Below are 20,877 nucleotides of genomic sequence, written 5' to 3' on the forward strand. Positions count from 1 at the left end.
CTGGGTATTAGATAGGTAGGTTGTTGACCTCTTATTCACACTCTACCAACCAAAGGCAAGAGTTTTCTTTTTCTCGTAGTCTATCATCCACAATGTCGTCCACGGCCTCTATCCCCAGGTTTCTTTTACCACTTCGATCTCCTCTCTGGTCTGTGTCCTCAAAAACGACAAAAACGACCATTCGCAATGCTTCTACCAAATCAAAGAACAATGCATCCAAAAAGTCTCCCAAACCTCTCGTTCTCGAGAAACCCACCAAATTTAACCCCCCTTCTCATCCTGCCCGCCTCCGCAAGGATCCTCCCCGGTATCCAGGTCCCCAATTGAGCGCCGAAGAAATAGCTAGACAAAGCGTGAAGAAATATCCAAATATGATGCCACCGGAAGGAACATTTATGCATTGGTTTCTCAACAACAAGTCCATCCATATCTGGATCGCATTGGTAATTTCTAATACACTCTCTTTCAGTTGCTCCAAATCATATAACTAACCTTCAATCTCAGGGCACACTCTCTACCCTCGCAGGAGGAGTCTGGATCACAAACTTCAAGCGCGATTCCCCATTCGGAGATATGCTACCTGAATGGCCACAACTATTTCTACACCCAATCGCATTTACAAGAACATGCTATGAAGTTTTGCAGCTGCACACTGCGCATGTAACAGCAGAGACAATGGAAAGGAGAAAACATAAGGTGGAGGACGTTGCGAAGAGGGCTGCTTATAGAAAGGCGCACGGATTGGATAAAGACGAAAGCTTTGGCGGCTGGACTGCTAAGACTGATAAAGAGGTTTTGGGACCGGGGATTAAGTTGGGACATGAAAAGGAAGCTGAGATTGCCGAGACGGCTGAGGGGGGTGTGGGTAAGGGCAAGGAAGCAGAGAAGCAGGTCGTTTACGAGAAACAATTCTCAGGAAAGAAGTGGTTGGGAATTTGGTAGGAGTCAGACGCATCTTTTGATACCATTTTTTATTTTTTTTGGGAAATCGTATTAGAACATCGTTCTAATGTTGAGCCGGCATGAGACGAGATATTGTACATGTTTGGGAGAAGAAGGGTATCATTGTAGAAAATTCCTTGTAAAATCGCGACACTAGGACAGCTCCACAGTCTCCAATCCATCTAATACCTCCTCTGCTACACCTCCTCTCTCCATGACCTTAGCGATTATCGTTGCGACCAACTTTCTCTTGATTCCTCCCCTCGGTGGTTGCCATACACCTCCCTCATTCATCGTCTCTCTTTGAGTCGATGCTAAATCTGTCGTCTCAGCTGCCGCACCCCCAGTAGCAGTATTCATCGCATTAGGCACACCAGGCGCTGTTAACCTAGCTGGTAAATCCACGGTCCTCACAGCCAACAACCTTAGATCTCTTCCAGAGCTAGAATCCATATCTACGTCTCCATCCTTACGTCTTCTTTCACCAATGGTAATAGCTAATACAGCTTCGGCAACTGTAAGTTCCTCTTTACTCGGGTCGAAGATTATGTTATCACCAACGGATATGACGAGAAGTGTGATTGGAGGTCGGGAGTTGGTGGATTGTGGTGTTCGAGGATATAAGTAGACGGAAGCTTCCCAGTCGTCGTCAAAGAGTGGATCTTCATCACCTTCGGACTTGAGGCGTGGAAGACGAGTAGATAGAAGCGCGAGATGGGTTGTTAATGAAAGGAGGGGTAGTGGGTAGGATAATGGCTGTGAAAGTAGTAAAATCTGTATGATTGTCAGTCGTCGCGATAATTAAAAAATTAAAAATTATAAGTATTCCAGAATGAAAGTATAAAGAAAAACTCACATCAACATATATCTTCCAATGAAACCTCGAATTGATCCATAATCTCCCCACAAACTCAGCATCTGCTAGCAGCGCCTCACTCAGCATGGCCGCCATAAAAACAGGCATACTATCGTCATCCCTAAACCCCGGAATCTCCACACTCAATTCTAGCCAATCTCTCTCTCCCTTTTGTTCCTTCTCTAGCTTCTCTTTCTCTATAGCTTCTCTCATGTCTTCATCCTCCTCCTCATCGTCGTCATCTTCCGAAGGACCAAGTTCTGCAGCTTGATAAGTCGGTCGCGATTTTTCGACCTCACATTTTACGCCCACGATAGCTTCAGTGCCATCTGCAAAACAAATGCGCGCACTGCCATTTGTCCCAGGAAGAACATCACATTCGGCGATGAGAGGACGGAATTGAGTAGACGTACGAGCGTCCGGGCGAATTGGAGGGCTGAGAGAGAGGGATGTGTGGAGGTAAGAGAGTTCGGCGGGCGAGAGTAAGAGAGGTTGTGTAGAAGAAGGTGGCATTTTGTACCTAGAGCTCTTCAGAAGCGACCAAATTGGGAATCTGGGGAGAGGTTGCGAGGTGATTGGATTATTCACGACGTTGTGCAATATTTCTTTGCGAGAGCCAGCCTAGTGGAAATTCTTTAGACGAGGCTAGCATGCAAGCAAGGCTGTCTATTCGCAGGGATAAAAAAGCGGGGGAATTTGACCACTCAAATCACTGTTGAAATCTTTTGAATTGAATTGAATAAAAAATCAATTATAAATGAAATTTATAAACTCAAGAAGATTAGAAGAATCATTAGCTTTTTTTGTTGGATTAGTATCTGGAGACCTTATTTTATACAATATTAAAAGGAATAATTGAGTTATTGAAGATATTACAAAAGTAATCAAAATCCGCCTATTGAAGCATTGGTTTCGTACTCCACTTATCCTTCGCTTGACCTCTATATAACAATGGTGTAGATAGCTTGTCGATTCCGGAGCTCGTTAACGAGGCTATGATTTTGGGACGGTATCACTTGAGTTATTGTATAATGCTGTGAGGAAACCCATGTAAATGTCATCATTGGGATAGTTTCGAATCCTTCGAGCTGTTCTTCACATTCCAGCTTCGGCTTTATATCGAAATGATTCATGTGAGGATTGGAAATCTAGTCGGAGTGATATTCCTCCATGACCCATGTCTCTGAAGCCAAAGTCTCCGAGAGCATCTTATATGCCCGAACTCGACTTCCAATATTATCAAAGCTGTACTACCTATTAATAATCCAAGCCATTTATTGCCTAGTCGTCACCTCAATAATCCTTCAGAATGCCATCTATTCTATCAATTATTTGGAACAACAAGTTCAACCTTCCTCCCCTTCCACCACCCAATACCTTTTTAGGAAAATCTGTTTTGATTACTGGTGCAACATCGGGAATAGGTTATGCAACTGCGGTACATTTTGTCAATCTGGGTGCAAAATCTGTGATCATAACTGGAAGATCGCTTACGAAAGGGGAACTTGCAAAGGCTAGAATAGAAGATGAGACGAGCACGATAGGAAAAAACATTGTAAGATGTATGGAGTAAGTATAGTTCGTTTATATATATACTGGCATAAGAAAAGCTAATAGAAACTTGACGATTTCTGGAAAATCCATTAAATTTTCAGATCAGCTGGAACACTGAATTGTTTCCAGGTGTCTGCGGTTGTTGCGGGTTATTGGGCAGCTCTATACTGTCGCCGTGAAAACATATCTTGGTTCAGACACTAACCAGAGACTCCAGATTAGATATGAGTACCTTTGAAACTATAAATGAGTTCGCAGGGAAAGTAACAAGGGATATTCAAGAGATCGACTTCGTTTATTTGAATGCTGGAGCTATTTCCACTAAACACAGATTGGGCAAGGAAGGATATGAAAGCATGATCGAGATAAGCGTTCTTGGAACTTCTTTCTTGGCGTTACTACTACTGCCTTGGATGAAAGAGGTTGGAAGAGGGAATGCTCATTTGGGAATTGTAACAAGTAAGTAACACTGAGGCACTTGCTTGTACCTTGATGAATCCATGTCGATCGACTCTGCAAAGAAACCCGCTTGGATTTTTGAATAAGCTTGACTAACATAGAGCTTCCAGGTGGACTTCATAGGAACATTGGCATTTCCGATTGGCCAAAAAATAATGTGCTCAAATATTGGAGCACGAAGGAGAACTGGAAGGGCGGGCAGAGTAATTATGCTCTAACCAAATTGCTCCAACAGTACGCGGTCAATGAAATTGCCAAGTTAGCATTGAGCACCGATGGAAAGTATGAAATTTCCCTCTCATTCCCACCCCTTGAAGCCTTAATTATGTAAAATATACTGATGTCAATCAAGGCCTAAGGTGATTGTGAACTCAATTTGTCCAGGTTAGTACCTCATTGGCCTAATTCGGAGTCATAACTTTCGATCCTAATTCGTTCCAGGAATGGTAAAATCAGACCTTGGACGAGAGTACAATACCGGTGCAGTAATAGGTATAATGATCAATTTGTGGATGAGTCTTGCTTGCAAGACTACTGAGGGTGGTGCCCGAACTTACGTCCTTGCGGCTCTCACCCCTCCATCGGAACATGGCGCACATTACACGAATTATGAGACGGAGGAAAATTATAAGAAGTAGGTTCTATACAACCCCCGTGGTCATATGCAAGCTAAGAAGATATGTAGTTCTGTTGGTCATAACATCTTCGGAGACGAGGGCCAAAACATGCAGGCGCAAGTTTGGAAAGAGGTATTGAAAATTGTGGACGAAAAGTATTCGGCCGCGGTTGAGAGAGCTAATAGTTGAGCTTGTTCGAGATATAATTGAGAGGGGGGTTTCCATCCTATCTTGTACCGGTGGGTGTATCGATGTATGGTGATTTTGTGGGAGTTTGCTGGAAATAGGTTTAACGCTCCAATTGACTTCGGTATCCTAGCTGTAGCGAACCTTGAAGTCTTGCACATGTAAATTCGAGAGGCCATTGGCTACAAATACTGCCAATGTTCTGTCCATTTGTTTCACCCCATGGGCTTGGATCATGTGAGTCAACGAGGTATGCCCTATCAACCGAGCCATACACTTAATCAAAACACTTTGTTGCATATCTCAATGTTGACAACAATTTGTCATTCATCGTGATCATCAGAGTGACAACACCTAGCCTAAGTTCTACGGAGTCAACCTTAACAGCAATGACGCGCGAGCGACACGCCAAGCAGCAAGCCGATATCGAAATGGCAATAGTCGGCAATGCCAACCTGTTGATTAGGATATAAGCTTGGGTAAGTTAGTGCTGAACATCATCACTTGCTCGGTATACATTGCCGTGATTATCTAGTACAGCTTGAACGTTTGTTGAATGGTCTGAATGCGAAGCCGTCTAGTTGCCGTTTTTATGTAACTCGGAGCAGTTGACAGGGCTAGGCCAAGAATTGATTGGTTGCTTACATAAGATGGCCGTTTTTAACATCACCTGCATGTAGAACTACGACGGAAAAGAGATTCTTCTCCAAATTGGGTGTCCGACGGAACTTCAACAGTAGCTGAGTATACGAAATGAGAGCCACCATGTGTATAATGTATATACCAGGCATTTCCATCCACTATCCAACTCCACCTGCTAAGGGGACAGAAGTAACCAATATTCGTGCTCGCCATTTGACTCTAATCATAGGTGGGAACTTAGCAGGCGAAGCTATCAAGCTACGATTGTAGATCTTCTATGGACCGATTTTCCATAGTTGATCAAATACGATCTACATACTAAGCAAATAAACAAGAAGTCATGGCATTTATATTTGATAAACAAATCGGTTTTTCATGTTTCTACCTAGCTGCGAAGATGTTTCCAAGTGGAAATGATATCAAGGCGAACTAGTTGTTCGAACGTTCTTTGAAATTGTCATTCACTTCCTTGCTTTAGGAGAATTTACTGAGCTACCGAGCCTTTCGAACTCAAATCGTCCGACTTTGAAAGTTATCTATGGCGTAGATTATTCGATCGTCTATGTCGATGACATTCTCGTGTAGCTAGCAAGTATAGCGTACTATGCACGAGTACGTATTTATATTCTTCAAGTATTTCCCATAAACATTTTTTTTATCTTCCTTATACTCCTTCACTTCTCTTCAATCTTGTGTGTCTAGAACCCCCATCTCATCATGGCTTCTACTACAAGCCCTGATCGAAAGGAGCAGCCCAAAAACAGGGTTTCCTCCCCACAACATCTCGAGCATGCCACTGACGCCGAACGTCTTGTAGCCACAAACAGAATCTTAAACGATCCTTTAGCATCGTATGATGAAGATGAAGTAGAAGGACTTGCCGAGGTTTACGCTCGAGAACATGGGCTCAGCGACTCTAATGATATTTCCTCATTCAAGGCCGGAGCATTGCTTGCAAAAGATCCCGATAGTGCTCGAGCCAGAAACGAACTTTCCAGGGAAGAGATTGATTATCTGGACAAAGAAATAACAAGCAAATGGTCCCTTCCATCGCTTTTTATCAAAGTTATCTTGCTGTGTTCGGTTTGCGCAGCCGTTCAAGGAGTAGATGAGAGTGTTGTGAATGGAGCGCAGATCTTTTACGCCCGTTTGTTTGGAATTGATGATGAAAACAGTTCTTTGGACCCATGGCTATTAGGTATCACAAATGGTGCCCCGTACGTACTCGATTTCCAGGTTCCCTTCGAGGTTCTAGCCCTGACTACAGCTGCTTGAACCATCACTAACTTCAGACTTTCAAAGATATCTCGGTTGTGCAATTGCTGGCTGCTGGCTGACTGTTCCATTTAACAATTGGGTAAGTTATGTACACTTCTTTTACTACCAAATGCAGTTTTCCCCCTTCACCATCCTTGTTTCACGCAAAAATCTTCTTTGATAGGCAATACTAACTCTTTGCAGTGGGGGCGTAGAGGCACTATCTTCGTTACTTGTTTGATCTCCGCACTAACCTGCTTCTGGCAGGCATTCACCAACACCTGGTGGCACATGTTTATTGCTAGGTATTCAACAGAAACTCTATAAAGTCTTAAAACATTGTCAGTCTCTAACATTTGATACTAGGTTCATGCTTGGAATAGGTCTTGGTGCGAAGTATGTATTGTCATGTGTCTTGTCCTTCGTGATATCAGCGAACTAGATGGTCTCGCCACTATTGAATATCTTCCTAGCCAACTATAATGAAATTATCGATGCTAACTTTACCTAGGTCAGCCACTGTGCCTGTATATGCTTGTGAGACCTCTCCAGCATCAATCCGTGGCGCTATGGCAATGCAATGGCAAGTTTTTACTGCTTTTGGTATTATGTTAGGTTTTGCATTTGATCTTGCCTTCTACTATGTCCCCGATACGGCATCGAATATCCATGGACTTAACTGGAGGCTAATGATGGGATCTGCTGGAGTCCCTGCTCTCTTTGTTTGTTTCTTTGTTTTCTACTGCCCCGAGTCACCTCGTTGGTACATGAGTAAAGGGAGACACCAAGAAGCATATCAAGCTATGTGCAGAATTAGACACACCAAGGTCCAGGCAGCACGTGATGTTTTCCAGATGCACATGCTTCTCGAAGCTGAGAATAACATGGGTTCTGGACAAAACCATGTCATGCAATTGTTCACAGTACCTCGGATTAGAAGAGCAATGGTTGCGTCAGAGATCACAATGTTTATGCAGCAGGTAAGTTATATGTCCAGCTTCAATTGCTGGAAACACGTCATTATCGGCCAGCTCATAGTGATGAAAAGGGGATATGCATCTCTCTATCCCCCGCTTCCGATTTTCGTGACCTTTAACATCAACAAGAAATTGAGTATGATAGCTAATATACATATTAGTTCTGTGGCATCAATGTGATCGCCTATTATTCATCCGTAATCTTCGTCGACGCTGGCTTTTCGGAAGTCAGTGCTTTATGTGCGTCCTTGGGTTTCGGCATGCTTAACTTTCTCGGAGCACTTCCTGCAATTTGGACAATCGACAAGTTCGGTCGACGATGGCTTCTACTATTCACCTTCCCCCTTATGTCAGTCTTTCTGTTCATGACCGGCTGGAGCTTCATGATTCCAGAGGGAACTACCCGTATTGCCATCGTAGCTCTAGGCATCTATCTCTTTTGTTTGGCCTACAGCCCGGGAGCTGGGCCTGTTCCCTTTACATACTCCGCAGAGGTAAGAAAGTTACCTTTTTGTATATAGATGACCTAAACCTAACAAACCTTTAGGCCTACCCTCTACATGTTCGTTCACTAGGGATGTCCTTAGCAACTGCAACTACTTGGTTTTTCAATTTTGTCCTCGCCATTACATGGCCATCAATGTTGAGAGCTTTCAAGGCACAAGGCGCTTTCTCTTTCTACGCTGGTTTTAACATTGTTGGCTTTTTTCTTACCCTCCTCTTTGTTCCAGAGACCAAAAACAAAACACTGGAAGAATTGGACCAAGTTTTTAACGTTCCTACGAGAAAGCACGCCGCATATGGATGGAGCCAATTTACTTACCCTATCAGGCGACACGTCTTAAGAATGGATGTGGAGAGGCCAAAATTGTATGAGAACTTTGGCGAGGATAACAATCATCACTACAGTCCTACCTCATCTATGAGGGCTGGAGATAGAGGCGATAGTGTCGAAAAGAACGCTTGATTGAGATGTTTTGGTGGATTTATATCAACCAATCATTCAAATGAGTTGAACCTTCTGAAAAAGTTAGGACTTCCAAAACATTTGTAATACTTAAATGAAAACAACCTGCTTTGATGATTTAAATGGTTTTATCTGGGCAATTCCGCTTATCTATACAATCCAAACTTTGGGAAAATATTTACATAGAGATAGTAGCTAAAGCCAATAATCAATTGTTAATCACCAATGTGAAAAATTCTCTTTGGGTATAACAATCATGCCACAATGCAACCTCCAGTTTGATTTATAACGGCGTTTGATTGGCTGCCACAAAACACATGATTTATGGTTGCAACTGCATTTTAGCTAAAGATATCTGCATCTGTATCTTCACATCTCTATCGAGCATTATCTCCTGTAGTAACTGAGGTTCTTGCTGGTTCACTATACATTAATCACCAATACGGGAATCACGACCGATAGTTTCACAGCTGCGCTACAACGGGGATGGTCGATCGCAAATGCCAATTGATGAAAACAAGCTTAATAAAGTGCAAGAACGAGAGACCTACAGAATCGTGCTACTGCAATGGTTCATTTCAAAGTACGTAGTTCTTTCAACTTCTCACCATCCCCAATTATCTCTTTTCGTTCTATGAACAGTGTGTTCAGCATCTTATTATTGCTCTCATTAAAAACTATACATTCATCATGTTACCTCTCATTAAATGGCACATCAAGCGTCTACAGACTGCTATCACTTCACATCCATCCCAAGTTCCCAATGCGGATTCCACAGTGCCAAACTCAGAATCTTGGTTATCTGGTCATCGTGCAAAAAACACTGAGCATGAAGCCCGATACGCTGCTCATAAAAAGTACGGTCCTGTTATTAGAATTGCACCAACAGAATCCAGTATCAATTGTCTTGAAGATCCCGACAAGAAAACGGTTCTTTCAAATCTTACCAGATGGATGATTCCTATTGGCAAGAGTCCGTTGAATGAGGAGGCAGATGCGGCTTTCCACGATGATTTTTGTCGCTCAATGGCCGACCGAGCACTGGTCACTCTTCAATCTGAAGACTCTAATGAGACGGAATCGTATCCAACTGTCTACGGACATATATGTCAAAATCCTGAGGCATCGAAACCCGTTTCTGCAGATTAATTAGATTTAGACTTAGTTGTTGCTAAAGAAATAATAAGTTATACTGCAGTTCCACATGAAGTATTGTCTATCACGGTAAGCTATTTGATGGCTGAGCTCGCTCGTCACACATCTGTCATCCAGCGTCTCCAAAAAGAACTTCTTCCTGTGAATCTGGTCAAGACTCCTTCGGAAGAGATTGATTCATTACCGTTATTAGATGCTATACTCATGGAAACACTACGACTTTATCCTGCCGTTCTAGGACCATTTACTCACAAAGTTCTGGAAAAGGGCGCTATGATTGGAAAATATCTGATACCGGGTGGCGTTACTATTAGTGCATCTGCATATACCTTACACAGAAATCCGGATGTATTCCCGGATCCTCTAAAGTGGAATCCAGATAGATGGTTAGATGCGTCTCCAGAGGCAAACAAACAAATGATGCGATGGCACTGCGCTTTTGGTAGTGGACGAAGTATGTGTAGTGGGAACTATTTCGCTGTTCGTAGTAAGTGAACTCTCCTTGAGTGAAGGAATTAATTTACCGAGACTTGAGACAATTTGTTGACAAATATGTAGTGATGAAAGCGGTGACTGTAGCAGTTTTCAAGGAATTTCAGAGTGTAGTGGTACACTCATGGCACCTTTCAAATAATAGAATATATTGTAAGAGGGCTGGGTTCGTGTTACTGTGGCCGGTAAGTTCGTACGAATTCTTGGAGTCAATCTTACAAGGAAAATGAGTTATCTCTCTGGGAGCCTTGTTCGACTATGACAATTATTGAAGGAGACAAGGAACAAACACGCCATGAAAACCATGTGCCGCAATTTGCAGCGCCGCAACCTCACTGCATATCGATGTATCGCTCAGTTTCCGGAGCGGTTTACAAATATTGAATGTCAATTCTCAACTCTGAATAACCGACATCGCCACATTTCTGCATTACATGTGCATGTTTTCAGACTTGCTGAGGCGGAGACAAGTAGCTGCATTGGCTAATTAGCCTACCTATTCATCTGTTTTGTATCAACAACTAAAAAGTAAGCCACCATTCAAATGATCTTTTTATCTATAAGATCCTTTTCACCAAGTGTATCTCTTGCCTTTCTCGTGACAGATCTCCAGTATTTCTGAATTCCTCCAGTCATCAATCATGTGGTGGCCGTTGGGCAAAAGATACCCCGAATGCCGACCGGCACAGGTTGATTCCAAAACATATGATTTTGTGATAGTTGGAGGTGCGTTGTTTCTACCATTCTCTCAATTTTCCAATCCACTATGGGTCTCCTGGCTAACATTTGTGGTGGTTTCAGGGGGCACCGCGGGGTGTACATTAGCTTCTTGACTGAGCGAAGATCCCAATATCTCGGTTCTTGTCCTCGAATGCGGTCCTGCAAATGACACATGGCTATCCCGCAATCCTCTCATTTCTTCAGACCCGACTCATCCGACCTTTGGTGCTACGAGATGGAAATCTGAACCCATGAGATATTGTGATAATCGTCCGAGCGGAGTAATCCGCGGAGAAGTTCTGGGCGGCACTTCCAGAATTAATAGTATGATTTATACTCGCAGTACTGCTGCCGACTATGATGCATGGGCATCTTTGGGCTATTCTGAGTGGAGCTATAAGAAATTACTGCCTTACTTTGTCAAGAGCGAGACTTCCCTTGACTATCAGAATTCAACTTATCATGGAAACACAGGTGAGTAAAGTCAAATACACCATTTATGATACTAAACTATGCATACTATAGGACCATGGATTACTCAAACTTTCAATTACTTCAGCTGGCTATTTCAAGCCTACCGAGCGTTAGCTTTCTTCGCAGCCCTCTGATTATGGTCTCGCTTCTGACTTTCAGTAGTTTCACTGATTGTGCCAAAGCGATGGATTTCATTGCTGTCCCAGATTTCAATGCTCCAGATGCTCCCCCAGAAGGAGTCACAACACTCTCTCTTACTCTCAGTAGGCAAAGAGAGCGTGTATCCAGTTTTGAAGCGTTTCTTCCCAAGAAGATTGCATTGGAAAGACGAAACCTCACAATTTGCACCAATGCTCTTGTCTCTCGTATTGTATTTACGGAGGAAAAGGGGCTTCCGCATACTGAAAAGATACTATTCAAATCTTCGGATCAAAAATCTGATAACATTTATTCAGTAAAGATTAACAAAGAAGTCATTGTGTGCTCGGGTGCTGTAGGCTCACCGCAAGTGCTTATGCTTAGGTGTGTTTCCTTCTTTGGCTCGATTTTTATCTTTTATGGAGGAGAAATATAAGGGAAAAAGAAAGGACTAACATGCTGGTCACATAGTGGTATTGGGCCTCGTGAGTGTTTAGAGGAACATGGTATCAAAGTGGTGCATGATCTACCGGGGGTCGGATCTACATTGGTATGCTTCAGGTTATTCTCATCGGCAGTCTATACTTACTAATCTACTCTGGTACAGACTGACCACCATAGTATCCCAGTCGCTTGGGAGGTACCGGCAGCCGAATCACTAACTTCTATGGCGACCAGCCCACTGAAAATCGCACTTGAACTTTTCAAATATATCTTCTTCCAAGTTGGCCTTTTCAGCATTCCCGTTCAGACCTTAGCTCTTTATGTTCGCTCTCGAATGACCAAAGAGGATAGCACTGGCCTTGTCGAAGAAGTTTCGCCGAAATCTTTCGATCCTCAAAGTCTAATTCCCGATATTGAGCTCATGCCACTTTCCACAAGCGGGATGGATAACTTTGACGATCCGGAATTCAAAAACATATTATCTAAAACTCCCATATTTTGCGTTCTGGCCACGATTCTTCAGCCAAAATCCCACGGAACGGTCCGCTTGGCATCGTCAAATCCACACGACAAGCCGAAAGTTGATTTTGGAATATTATCCGACGACTCGGATTATACCATTGCTCGCAGCGCCGTTCGACTCACACTTTTCATAGCAGATAAAATTAAAGCGTCTGGTTTCCCTCTTCTTCGAAATCTTACCTTCCCTGCCGAAAAACAAGAACTAGACGCTCAAAACAACACCACCGAGGAGATGGATAAATTCATCCGCAAACGAATAAGAACGACTTTTCACTATGCATCTACATGTAGAATGGCACCCGAGTATGACTCTAAAGCCCCAGGTGTGGTAGATGATGAATTAAAAGTCCATGGTGTTAAAGGCTTAAGAGTTTGCGATACGAGTATTTTCCCGAAAATTGTATCGGGCCACTTGCAAGCGCCTGCTGTCATGGTGGCAGAGAAATGTGCGGATTTGATTAAGAATGGGCCATGAAATAATCTAGTTGGTGTCGGCTGACTTGTTGTCCTTTCTGGGGGGCTGGCGTCTAGTTTGTGTTAGTTTGTGAATGAAAAATATTTCCCATGGCCGTGATTCTTCGGGCTGTCATTAGCGTTAGTCCACCCGCGAGGCTCAATATGGCGTAATAGGTCCTTGACTTCAATTCAAACTATTGAATAGATTGATACGTACAAATAATCTATTTCAAGCTAGAATAATAGTTAATTGATATCATAGTCTTTCCGCCCGTGACTAAATGGTCCTCTTGTTACTCTGCGCAATTCTCCACTCCTACATTATTCATTATTCATTCTTGTTGATGAACTTTCATCTTGCTCCGGGCAAGAGCATAAAAAACTTTTTATCCCTATATAATCATGATTGAAGGTCAATCAATAAATGAACGTCAGACATTAAATTGAAGCAATGAACTTTGTAAGAATCAAGATATTCAATTGATTGATCTAACTATCGATCGAAAGTTTATCACTCTACCCATATTTCATCAACCCCTGATCTATATATTTCTCTGCTGCAACTCTCCAAGAAAAATTCATGTATCGCGTTCAGGATATTGTGTTCTCATTGAACGCCCTCCCCCAGTGATCCAAGACTCCATCAATCCAATACCCATTTATCCATCCATCATAATATTAAGTTCCATCATAACACCAAGAGAAATAACCCAAGAAGACTTTTTTTTGTTTGCATAATGAATGTAGGTATAGATCAATTGCAATGAATGCAAATTTATCAATCAGTAGTCTCGGGAGTAGCTGTCTCGCTAACACCTTGACTGGAGACCTCCAAAATCTTGGGTGGTATGCCTCCAATCGTTGATTTTCCATCGAGGCTCAATCCACCCAAGCTGTTGAGCGGTAATCCTCTTGGGTTGTTCTCCTTCGTCTTCTTCTTGAATTCCCTTTCGATTCCATGTTTGACCGCATCCAGTACGGTATCCACGGTCACTCTAGGTTTATATGCTGGCTCAGTTCCCTCTTGGTACACTCCAGTTCGTACTAATATCGAGTACCAATCATTCTTAGACTTCTCGTTGAATTGATTAGTACCTCTGATATCAGATTCTGGAGTATCGCCGACAAAGTAAACAGTCTCGGGAGGACGATTGCAGCGATGTTCGTCTTTGCGCCATTGCTGTAACAACCTGGTGGCAAATTCAAAGGTTCCGATTTGAGGCTTTCCGAAAGCGATGGTTTCAAGTTCTTTACCCTTGGTGAGGTCTTTGAAAAGCATTTCGGTCATTTTTCGTAAAGCGCCCATACCGAGACGAACATTTTCGTGAGCAGCTGACCAGACAATATCGCTGTGGGAGAAGTAGATTGGTGGCCCTTCATCGAAAGTTTCGGATAGAGTGCCAATGTATCCTCCTTTGGACATGGCAAGATCGAGCATAATTTGAACGTCGCTAGCCCAATCACGACTATCGGCGAAGACGAATATGGCTTCGATTTTAGTTTTGCCATAATCACGACCACCACGTGAATTCTTCAATTCTTCGGAAGTGAGTTTTCGGAATGGAGTGGTATGTTCGTTGTCTTTAATGATATCACCTGGAGTGATGACATCACGAAATCCGTAACCTTCAGCGACCTGTCTGCATTTTTCACCCTCACCTCCAATTACAAGAACAGTTTCGTATTTTTCAACCATTTCTCTCATAGGTGTGTGACCTGGAGAGAATTAGTATTTGAGCTGCAAGTAAATTTCGTCGAATCTTTCAAATGAAGAATCCCGGCTTAGGTACGTACCGCAAATGAATTGTGAAGGCGATACTTCAATGTCCAGTTGCCTTGAAAGATCAATACATCGTTCTGCTTCAGTCTTTCCACCACCATTTGTCAAAAATATGTATGGACTGAAGCCGTGTCAGCAATGGGTTCTTCGCACTTTTTATTAAAAGCAACATACATTCTGATACCATATTCATTCTCTCCATTCAGCATTCTCATAGCTTCAATGGCTTCTGGAATTGGCTTGCCACCACGAATGAGGACACCATCGATATCGAAGGCGTAAGCAAAAGAATCAGTGGTGGGGACATCGGCAGGTGTGAGTGGAGTTGCCGGTGAGTCTGGGGAACTTGACGAAGATTCCTCTTCCTCGAGGTTCATAGCACTGAGTTCGTTTCTGGCATTTTCCAATGAAGCTGCAAAGTTTCCACCTTGGTATGAAGTTGCCCGAGATAAAGGCTCCCTCATTGATCTTTCTGGAACAACGACGACTGGTCCGCCGGTTGAAACTTCCATTGCGTTGGTAGTCATACTTGAAAGTCTGCGAATACCAGGTCTGGGTCTGGCAGCTGCAGAAGGTTTAAGGGTGGAAGAAGGCGCCATTTTAGATAGATATAAGCGTAGTACGAAATTGGAGTAAGTTGGCAGTAACAGTCAGCAGTTGGCTTTCGGGTAACGGAAGATGCTTCGCCCGTTTGTTTGGATTTAAAAACAGCGTTTAACTGCGCGCGCTTGTCTTATTTGCGTAGGAATAATGAATTTGTGGGCCTAATATGATATGCTGGCCTGAAACGTATGACCAGGAAAGGTTATGATTGTCTGGTAATATGCGCTTAAATCTTATTCAATAATCGTACACCTTGAAGTGTTAGATGGTTGAATGTGACCAGAGAACTGAATGTGACCAGAGAACTGAATGATCCAAGACAAGATATATCAAGAATATAGACGAAAACAAGTTGAAAAATAAGGTGATGGTGATCAACCAAACTTAGATGGGGGGATCTTTTAGTTTTAAAGAAGCAGAAATACAAATGTCTTGATTCAAACAAAGTAGGTTCGTCTGTGGACTAGAGAGTAAACTACTCCCTAAGTATGTTCGGCCCTTAGACTAAGTGGAGTATCTTTTAGCCTTGAATATCTCTTCAATGATGATGATTATCAACTTCATCATGGGAAAGCTGAACATGACGGTGAATTGCTGAAACCGCTTTTTGTTAGTATGACATCGAGCTACATCTTGCTCCATCGAGCCTGCCTTTCATGCTGGTTACCTAGTTAATATCGATCGGAATATCATTATGTGGATCCCTCAACCTCAACTGTTAGGGTACGCAAGGTTCGCCCCCACTGCTGTAGACCTCGTATATAGTTGATGTTGTCAAATAATAAAGCACAATGGTATTGCTTGGGGTACTCGGGTGTCTAGGGGGGGGTTTTCTCTTTTCGAATCAACCGGTTCCCGTCCTAGAAAGATCGGCTCGGTGGTCTACACTCTTGTACAGAATTGCATTTGCACTTGCCTTGAGATCCTTGTGAATAAGTTTCCGACTTTTGCCGTCCATGGTTACATGGCCCGAAACTTTGAATGCTTGGTTGTCGATGTTGTTGATGTGGTTAACTTGTTTGGTTAAGAGCAAACCCGAATACGTTTCATCAACAAATTTTGCTGATAAGAGAAAAGTCTTTGGATCCAGGGGTGATGATTATGACGCAGTTTTGCATATCTAGTTGTACTAGGATCTACTAACCCCAATTTTGGATGGCGTGGAAAGGATGAGTTGGTGGGATGGTGCCATGGTACCATGGTGGGATGGATGGAGATGGAGGGGGTGGGGAGATAACATTATTGTGCCTAGGCCCCTTTAGAGTTCCACTTAACCACGTAAAAGAATTGAGAAAGGAAGAACTTGCTGTGCAATTGGTGCCGATGAGAGCGTACTTTCGTATACTGTACAGTCAGATTCAGTCTCTTCCCGAGGTAACAATCATTGTCAACTCGTTTCTAATTGCAGGGAAATTGATGCCATTCAGACAATCCACTCTACTTCGTACTTCGTACTTCGTAAGTTTGTAAGTACCTGTTACCAAGGCTTTGAAGGCAACGAACAACAGTGGAGACAATTCGTTTGCACGGCCACCTACCTAACACAGCCATTGTCCATGGATGAGGCCGAGATGCTCGCATCATCGGTCATGAATCGTTAGTTGAAATCACTTTGTGCTTCGTGGCGGTTGAGCATCTAAAGTTTTGGAGGGGGGAAGCTCCAATCGATTTCCGCCATAGAAAATGCGTATCCATATCAGATCGATTAGCGCTATTAAAACAGATCTATATTCTCTTTTGACGAATCCTTTGGAAGGAGCATCAATGCGCCCGTCGTTTGGGTAGAATGAGTAGGTGGTGGGTGGCCATGAAACATCCCGTGCAGGTTTGTATTACAGAGTAGAGCGTCCTAAAGATTGTGCTCTGTACGCAAGAAGGAGAACGTGTTCAAAGTCGTGACTCGTGCTTTTCCCACTATGGGATTTGTCCGTGAAAGCCAACTTCTCAGTCTCAATCATTGTTTTTACTCGTGTCTTGCGCTCTTGCACTTTTGCTAGGGAAGGAAGTGGATAAGGAAAGAAAAGTATTTTCCATCTATCCAACCAACCAACGTCTCCCCAACCTCAAGCTAAACTTCATCGGTCCGCGCTTACATGTACTCTCGTCTATTTGACCACTGAAAAGGGATAAAATAGCCTCAATATACGGAGTACCATTGTGCCGATTGAGTACATTGACACATTGATAAGGAATTCCTTCAAATCACAAATGTTTTTCACATCCCTAAGAAATCCTCCAATCCGAATGAACTATTTGACACCGTTTTCCAATTCTCGAATTTGACCGAAAAACAACGCCGTTCCCTGAGGATGTTCCGACTAGTCGCATTCTGCCAAGGAAGGATCTGTATACATTATCAAAAGTTGTTGCGGCTTATGTTTTCACGAGTTACACAAGCAAGTTGCTTTATTTTCTTGCTTATGAACACTTTCTCTCATCTTTCCCTCTCCCCCATTGTTTTTGGAACTACACTCCATGGTCTGGCATGTGAACGTGCTTTTTGGCCCACCAACTCATTCCCACGTTGAGACATAATGGGAAGGAAGCGGGCTTGCCCAATATACCTAGAACCTGCATTGCATATGCATTTGAAATTTCACAAGAGGTACTTGCCAATATTTCAACATCAGCAGCATCATCATACATGATGAGTACTCAAGCAATCAAGACATCCAAAAAAACTCTCAGGGATAAATGGGTCTTTCAGCATGCACTTCGTAGTCACGTATTCAACTTTCACATGCACACATTGATGCTAAAAAGGGTGTCAGTTGTTGTCAGCTTTCCGTGTCACCTATTTTCGTTAACATGCATCCATCAGGGGAATCCCAGGTGATGATGGAACAACAAAAATAACGCAAAAACTACGTCAGTTCTATGCCAAACGAAAACAACTGAAAATGCGTGAGTTTGAGGAAAACGACCAATGAACTGCCGAGGAGCCACTATTCTCTATTCGGCTTACGGCAAGTGCCTGAGAATTCATCTACTGACAAACAACACGTTCCCTTGAATTTCAACTTAGGAAAGTTCAATAGTTGTGATTCCTTTTCGATTCCTCTCCCAACTTCTCCAAACTTCTCCACAGATTTCCAACCGCCCAGGACGAAATTATCTGGGGAAACCCTCAAATCCATGAAATCAATTACCTGACACGGCGACCTGCAGAAAAATCAGTGGAGCTCGAAAATACGAGTCAGTATTGAAATGTAACGCAAAACTTGAAGCATCCTTGTATCAACTAAACGTCCCCAGGTTTTTACCCCTCGCAATGTTCTGGTGGGCTATTGCGGGACTGATAAATTTCGAAGAGCAATCCGATTTCCTATCAAGTTGAGATGGAATGTGATGATATCTACACTCGGCAAAGTCGGAACATTTCAAATTCATTTGGGAAGACTAGTGTCATAGGTTCGGGTGGCTTCAACGAGATTGTTGTATACACACCTGCCTTTAGTAAAGGCATGTTCTTCTCCAGAGGAACTCGTACTAGTGAAAAACTTACCTACCGTTTGATAAATCTCCTTGAGCTAAAGACCAAGGAGGAAAAGTTAGATGTTGAGGTGATCCGGGGTACTCCGCGTTTCGTGGTAGTGCAGGACTCCCCCTTTTGGATAAACTGGGGAACCTGAGCATGCCATGAATCACCGAGAAACAGTTGAGAATACAAATTGGGAGTAGGTATGTTTCAATGTCTGTGGTTCAGTTATGTAATTTAGGGTATGATGCTTTGAGCTATTAGCGGCCAAAGTCTGCAGACCTACTCAAATAGACTAATTTAGTTAGTCAGTATGGCATGCTGTTGTTGTTCATAGCTGATCTGGACATTTAGAATGACCTCATTGCTTATTTTGAAATTTGCGTCAGCCTTTGATTGTTTTAAGAACAGAGCTAGCTCCAACACCATCATATTATTCTTGCCGTAATTAGGATGTATGGAAATCATCGTCTTGGATGATCTCAAGGAATTATATGATTCCCAAAGGCAAGCCGATTATTTTCTCGGACCATTAGTCTGGGCCGATAATATGAGTCTGAATGATCGATGAGTGTATCTTGTAAGGAGTCAGGACGTGGTAGAGGCCATAGGGCAATCCTCACATACTGTAGACAGGGTCTAATAGACTACATAAAGCAGGCAGAGCAAACAGACGTGCAGCGTTTTTGAAGTGAGGGGGGAAATAAAGGCTATGAAGGCTCACACGTAAAAAACACATTGGATCACACAAAAGGGTGGAATATGAGTGATTGATTCTAAACCACACGAAGAGGAACAATAAAAACTGGCTAAGAATGCCACGTGATCATACAGCATTCTCAACTCACAATTTTTGCCCTTCAAACATTCAAACACTTCATTTCCTATTGACCATCTTCTGGGCAAAAATACCCGAAATTAAATTTAATAATATTCATTCCTATCACCCCAAACATACGCATACCAACCTGCTCAATTTTCCATAAGCGGCACTCTCGCTTCTATTATCTCCAAAGCAGCCTTTCAATTGACCCCCATTTCCATGTATATCCGCGTAATCTCCAGCCTATCCCGCCCCCTCTCCCATTCGAGAGAGGTTGCATCTTCTAGTGCTTCTAGTAATCAAACAAAAAGTGTAATTCAATCAACTATTCAGAGTTGAAACCCGGGTAGTACACCCGTACATAGAGTAGTAAAGAGTAGCTTCAATGCTCTCATCTTCAGTTCCTTGTCAACATGTTCAGGAAACTTCTTAAAAAAGTTTCGAAATGCGTTGCTGTACTAATGGATGCATTCCCTTTGAGATATATATATATATTTTTGAGACGACATGAGAATTCGAAGATGCACCTCGGAATTTCCCAAGACCTGCAAAGGTGTACCTTTCAACACGTGACCGTGTAGCTATTGGTTAAGACAAACAGGAAGTCTTGTGACCTGAGGTTGAGTGAGATGATATCAGTCATGTGCTTTGACATGACACAGTTCAAGCGAAATAATTCTTCCGAGTCTCTAACACCTTTTTTATTGCCTCAGTTGTTGTTGGAGGTGTTCGGGTGGCTAGTTTTGATTAAAATGGTGTACAAGAGATTATGGGGACAGTTCATGAGTTGCGATGGTATCTTCCATGCCCCCGTTTGCCAAATTCCATACAATATTCTCAAAGATTTTGCAGTTCCAGATCTACCTGTTGTCAGCTCGTGTGGCCTAGAAGAAGTCCTCAAGCACTGGCTGGCTCTTGCACCTGATAAAGCTGAAGGATTTCAGAAAATTTTCGTAAGCCAGGGATTATATTCGATGAGTCAAGTTCATATATCCTGAATCTCTGGGTGACTGGTTGTGTGGTGCATTCGACTACCCTTAGCTCGTGAAATTGTGTAAAGAAGAATCAAGTCATACTTTGTCTATATCTTCACATCTGGGGACAAATGAGGAACCTTGGACTAGAACAAATACTTATTGCTGCTTCTGGAAAAGTACATCTTGCATAGTATCTCAAGCGATGTCAATTCAGAAGCAAGTCCAAGTATCGGAATTGTATCCTTCACATCTTTGAGGTAAATATGGGGAAGCTGAATACCCAGCGCCTGACGTTATAGTGACCTTTTATACTACCACGTATAGCAATAGTTTTATAGATCTAGCCCCGTGATTTCAA

At 42.8% G+C, this 20,877-nt stretch overlaps 7 protein-coding genes across 8 annotated transcripts; 5 read left to right on the forward strand and 2 right to left on the reverse strand.

Annotated features, from left to right (window-relative positions):
- Positions 1-25: 25 nt before the first annotated feature.
- BCIN_14g02380 (hypothetical protein) lies at positions 26-1,144 on the forward strand. Its single transcript, XM_001553113.2, has 2 exons — positions 26-443; positions 505-1,144. The coding sequence occupies exons 1-2, from the start codon at positions 93-95 to the stop codon at positions 940-942; spliced, it is 789 nt and encodes a 262-aa protein (XP_001553163.2). The 5' UTR covers positions 26-92; the 3' UTR covers positions 943-1,144.
- Bcrrp42 lies at positions 1,014-2,366 on the reverse strand. The gene is made up of 2 exons (XM_024697095.1): positions 1,799-2,366; positions 1,014-1,716 (listed from the first exon to the last, which is right to left on the reverse strand). Exons 1-2 carry the CDS (start codon positions 2,309-2,311, stop codon positions 1,096-1,098), a joined length of 1,134 nt encoding a protein of 377 aa, XP_024552909.1. The 5' UTR covers positions 2,312-2,366; the 3' UTR covers positions 1,014-1,095.
- A 436-nt stretch (positions 2,367-2,802) lies between these two features.
- Positions 2,803-4,903, forward strand: BCIN_14g02400 (hypothetical protein). Its single transcript, XM_001553115.2, has 6 exons — positions 2,803-3,367; positions 3,570-3,811; positions 3,922-4,093; positions 4,164-4,195; positions 4,253-4,445; positions 4,497-4,903. The coding sequence occupies exons 1-6, from the start codon at positions 3,108-3,110 to the stop codon at positions 4,615-4,617; spliced, it is 1,020 nt and encodes a 339-aa protein (XP_001553165.1). The 5' UTR covers positions 2,803-3,107; the 3' UTR covers positions 4,618-4,903.
- Positions 4,904-5,773: 870 nt separating this feature from the next.
- On the forward strand, positions 5,774-8,733 carry BCIN_14g02410 (hypothetical protein). The gene is made up of 7 exons (XM_001553116.2): positions 5,774-6,473; positions 6,559-6,613; positions 6,718-6,818; positions 6,880-6,909; positions 7,025-7,493; positions 7,652-7,984; positions 8,038-8,733. Exons 1-7 carry the CDS (start codon positions 5,974-5,976, stop codon positions 8,455-8,457), a joined length of 1,908 nt encoding a protein of 635 aa, XP_001553166.1. The 5' UTR covers positions 5,774-5,973; the 3' UTR covers positions 8,458-8,733.
- A 120-nt stretch (positions 8,734-8,853) lies between these two features.
- On the forward strand, positions 8,854-10,439 carry BCIN_14g02420 (hypothetical protein). The gene is made up of 2 exons (XM_024697096.1): positions 8,854-9,040; positions 9,178-10,439. Exons 1-2 carry the CDS (start codon positions 9,026-9,028, stop codon positions 9,604-9,606), a joined length of 444 nt encoding a protein of 147 aa, XP_024552910.1. The 5' UTR covers positions 8,854-9,025; the 3' UTR covers positions 9,607-10,439.
- Positions 10,440-10,448: 9 nt separating this feature from the next.
- On the forward strand, positions 10,449-13,004 carry BCIN_14g02430 (hypothetical protein). Of its 2 annotated transcripts, none has more exons than XM_024697097.1 (6): positions 10,449-10,830; positions 10,906-11,298; positions 11,350-11,407; positions 11,461-11,820; positions 11,908-11,986; positions 12,044-13,004. In XM_024697097.1, exons 2-6 carry the CDS (start codon positions 11,076-11,078, stop codon positions 12,875-12,877), a joined length of 1,554 nt encoding a protein of 517 aa, XP_024552911.1. In that variant the 5' UTR covers positions 10,449-10,830; positions 10,906-11,075; the 3' UTR covers positions 12,878-13,004. The 2 variants fall into 2 exon arrangements, with proteins under 2 accessions (XP_024552911.1, XP_024552912.1); XM_024697098.1 differs by having other exon boundaries at positions 10,449-10,632.
- A 365-nt stretch (positions 13,005-13,369) lies between these two features.
- BCIN_14g02440 (hypothetical protein) lies at positions 13,370-15,658 on the reverse strand. Its single transcript, XM_001553119.2, has 3 exons — positions 14,813-15,658; positions 14,653-14,759; positions 13,370-14,574 (listed from the first exon to the last, which is right to left on the reverse strand). The coding sequence occupies exons 1-3, from the start codon at positions 15,235-15,237 to the stop codon at positions 13,637-13,639; spliced, it is 1,470 nt and encodes a 489-aa protein (XP_001553169.1). The 5' UTR covers positions 15,238-15,658; the 3' UTR covers positions 13,370-13,636.
- Positions 15,659-20,877: the final 5,219 nt, after the last annotated feature.

Source organism: Botrytis cinerea, chromosome 14 (genome assembly GCF_000143535.2).
Source record: "Botrytis cinerea B05.10 chromosome 14, complete sequence".
NCBI classification, from domain to species: Eukaryota; Fungi; Ascomycota; class Leotiomycetes; order Helotiales; family Sclerotiniaceae; genus Botrytis; species Botrytis cinerea.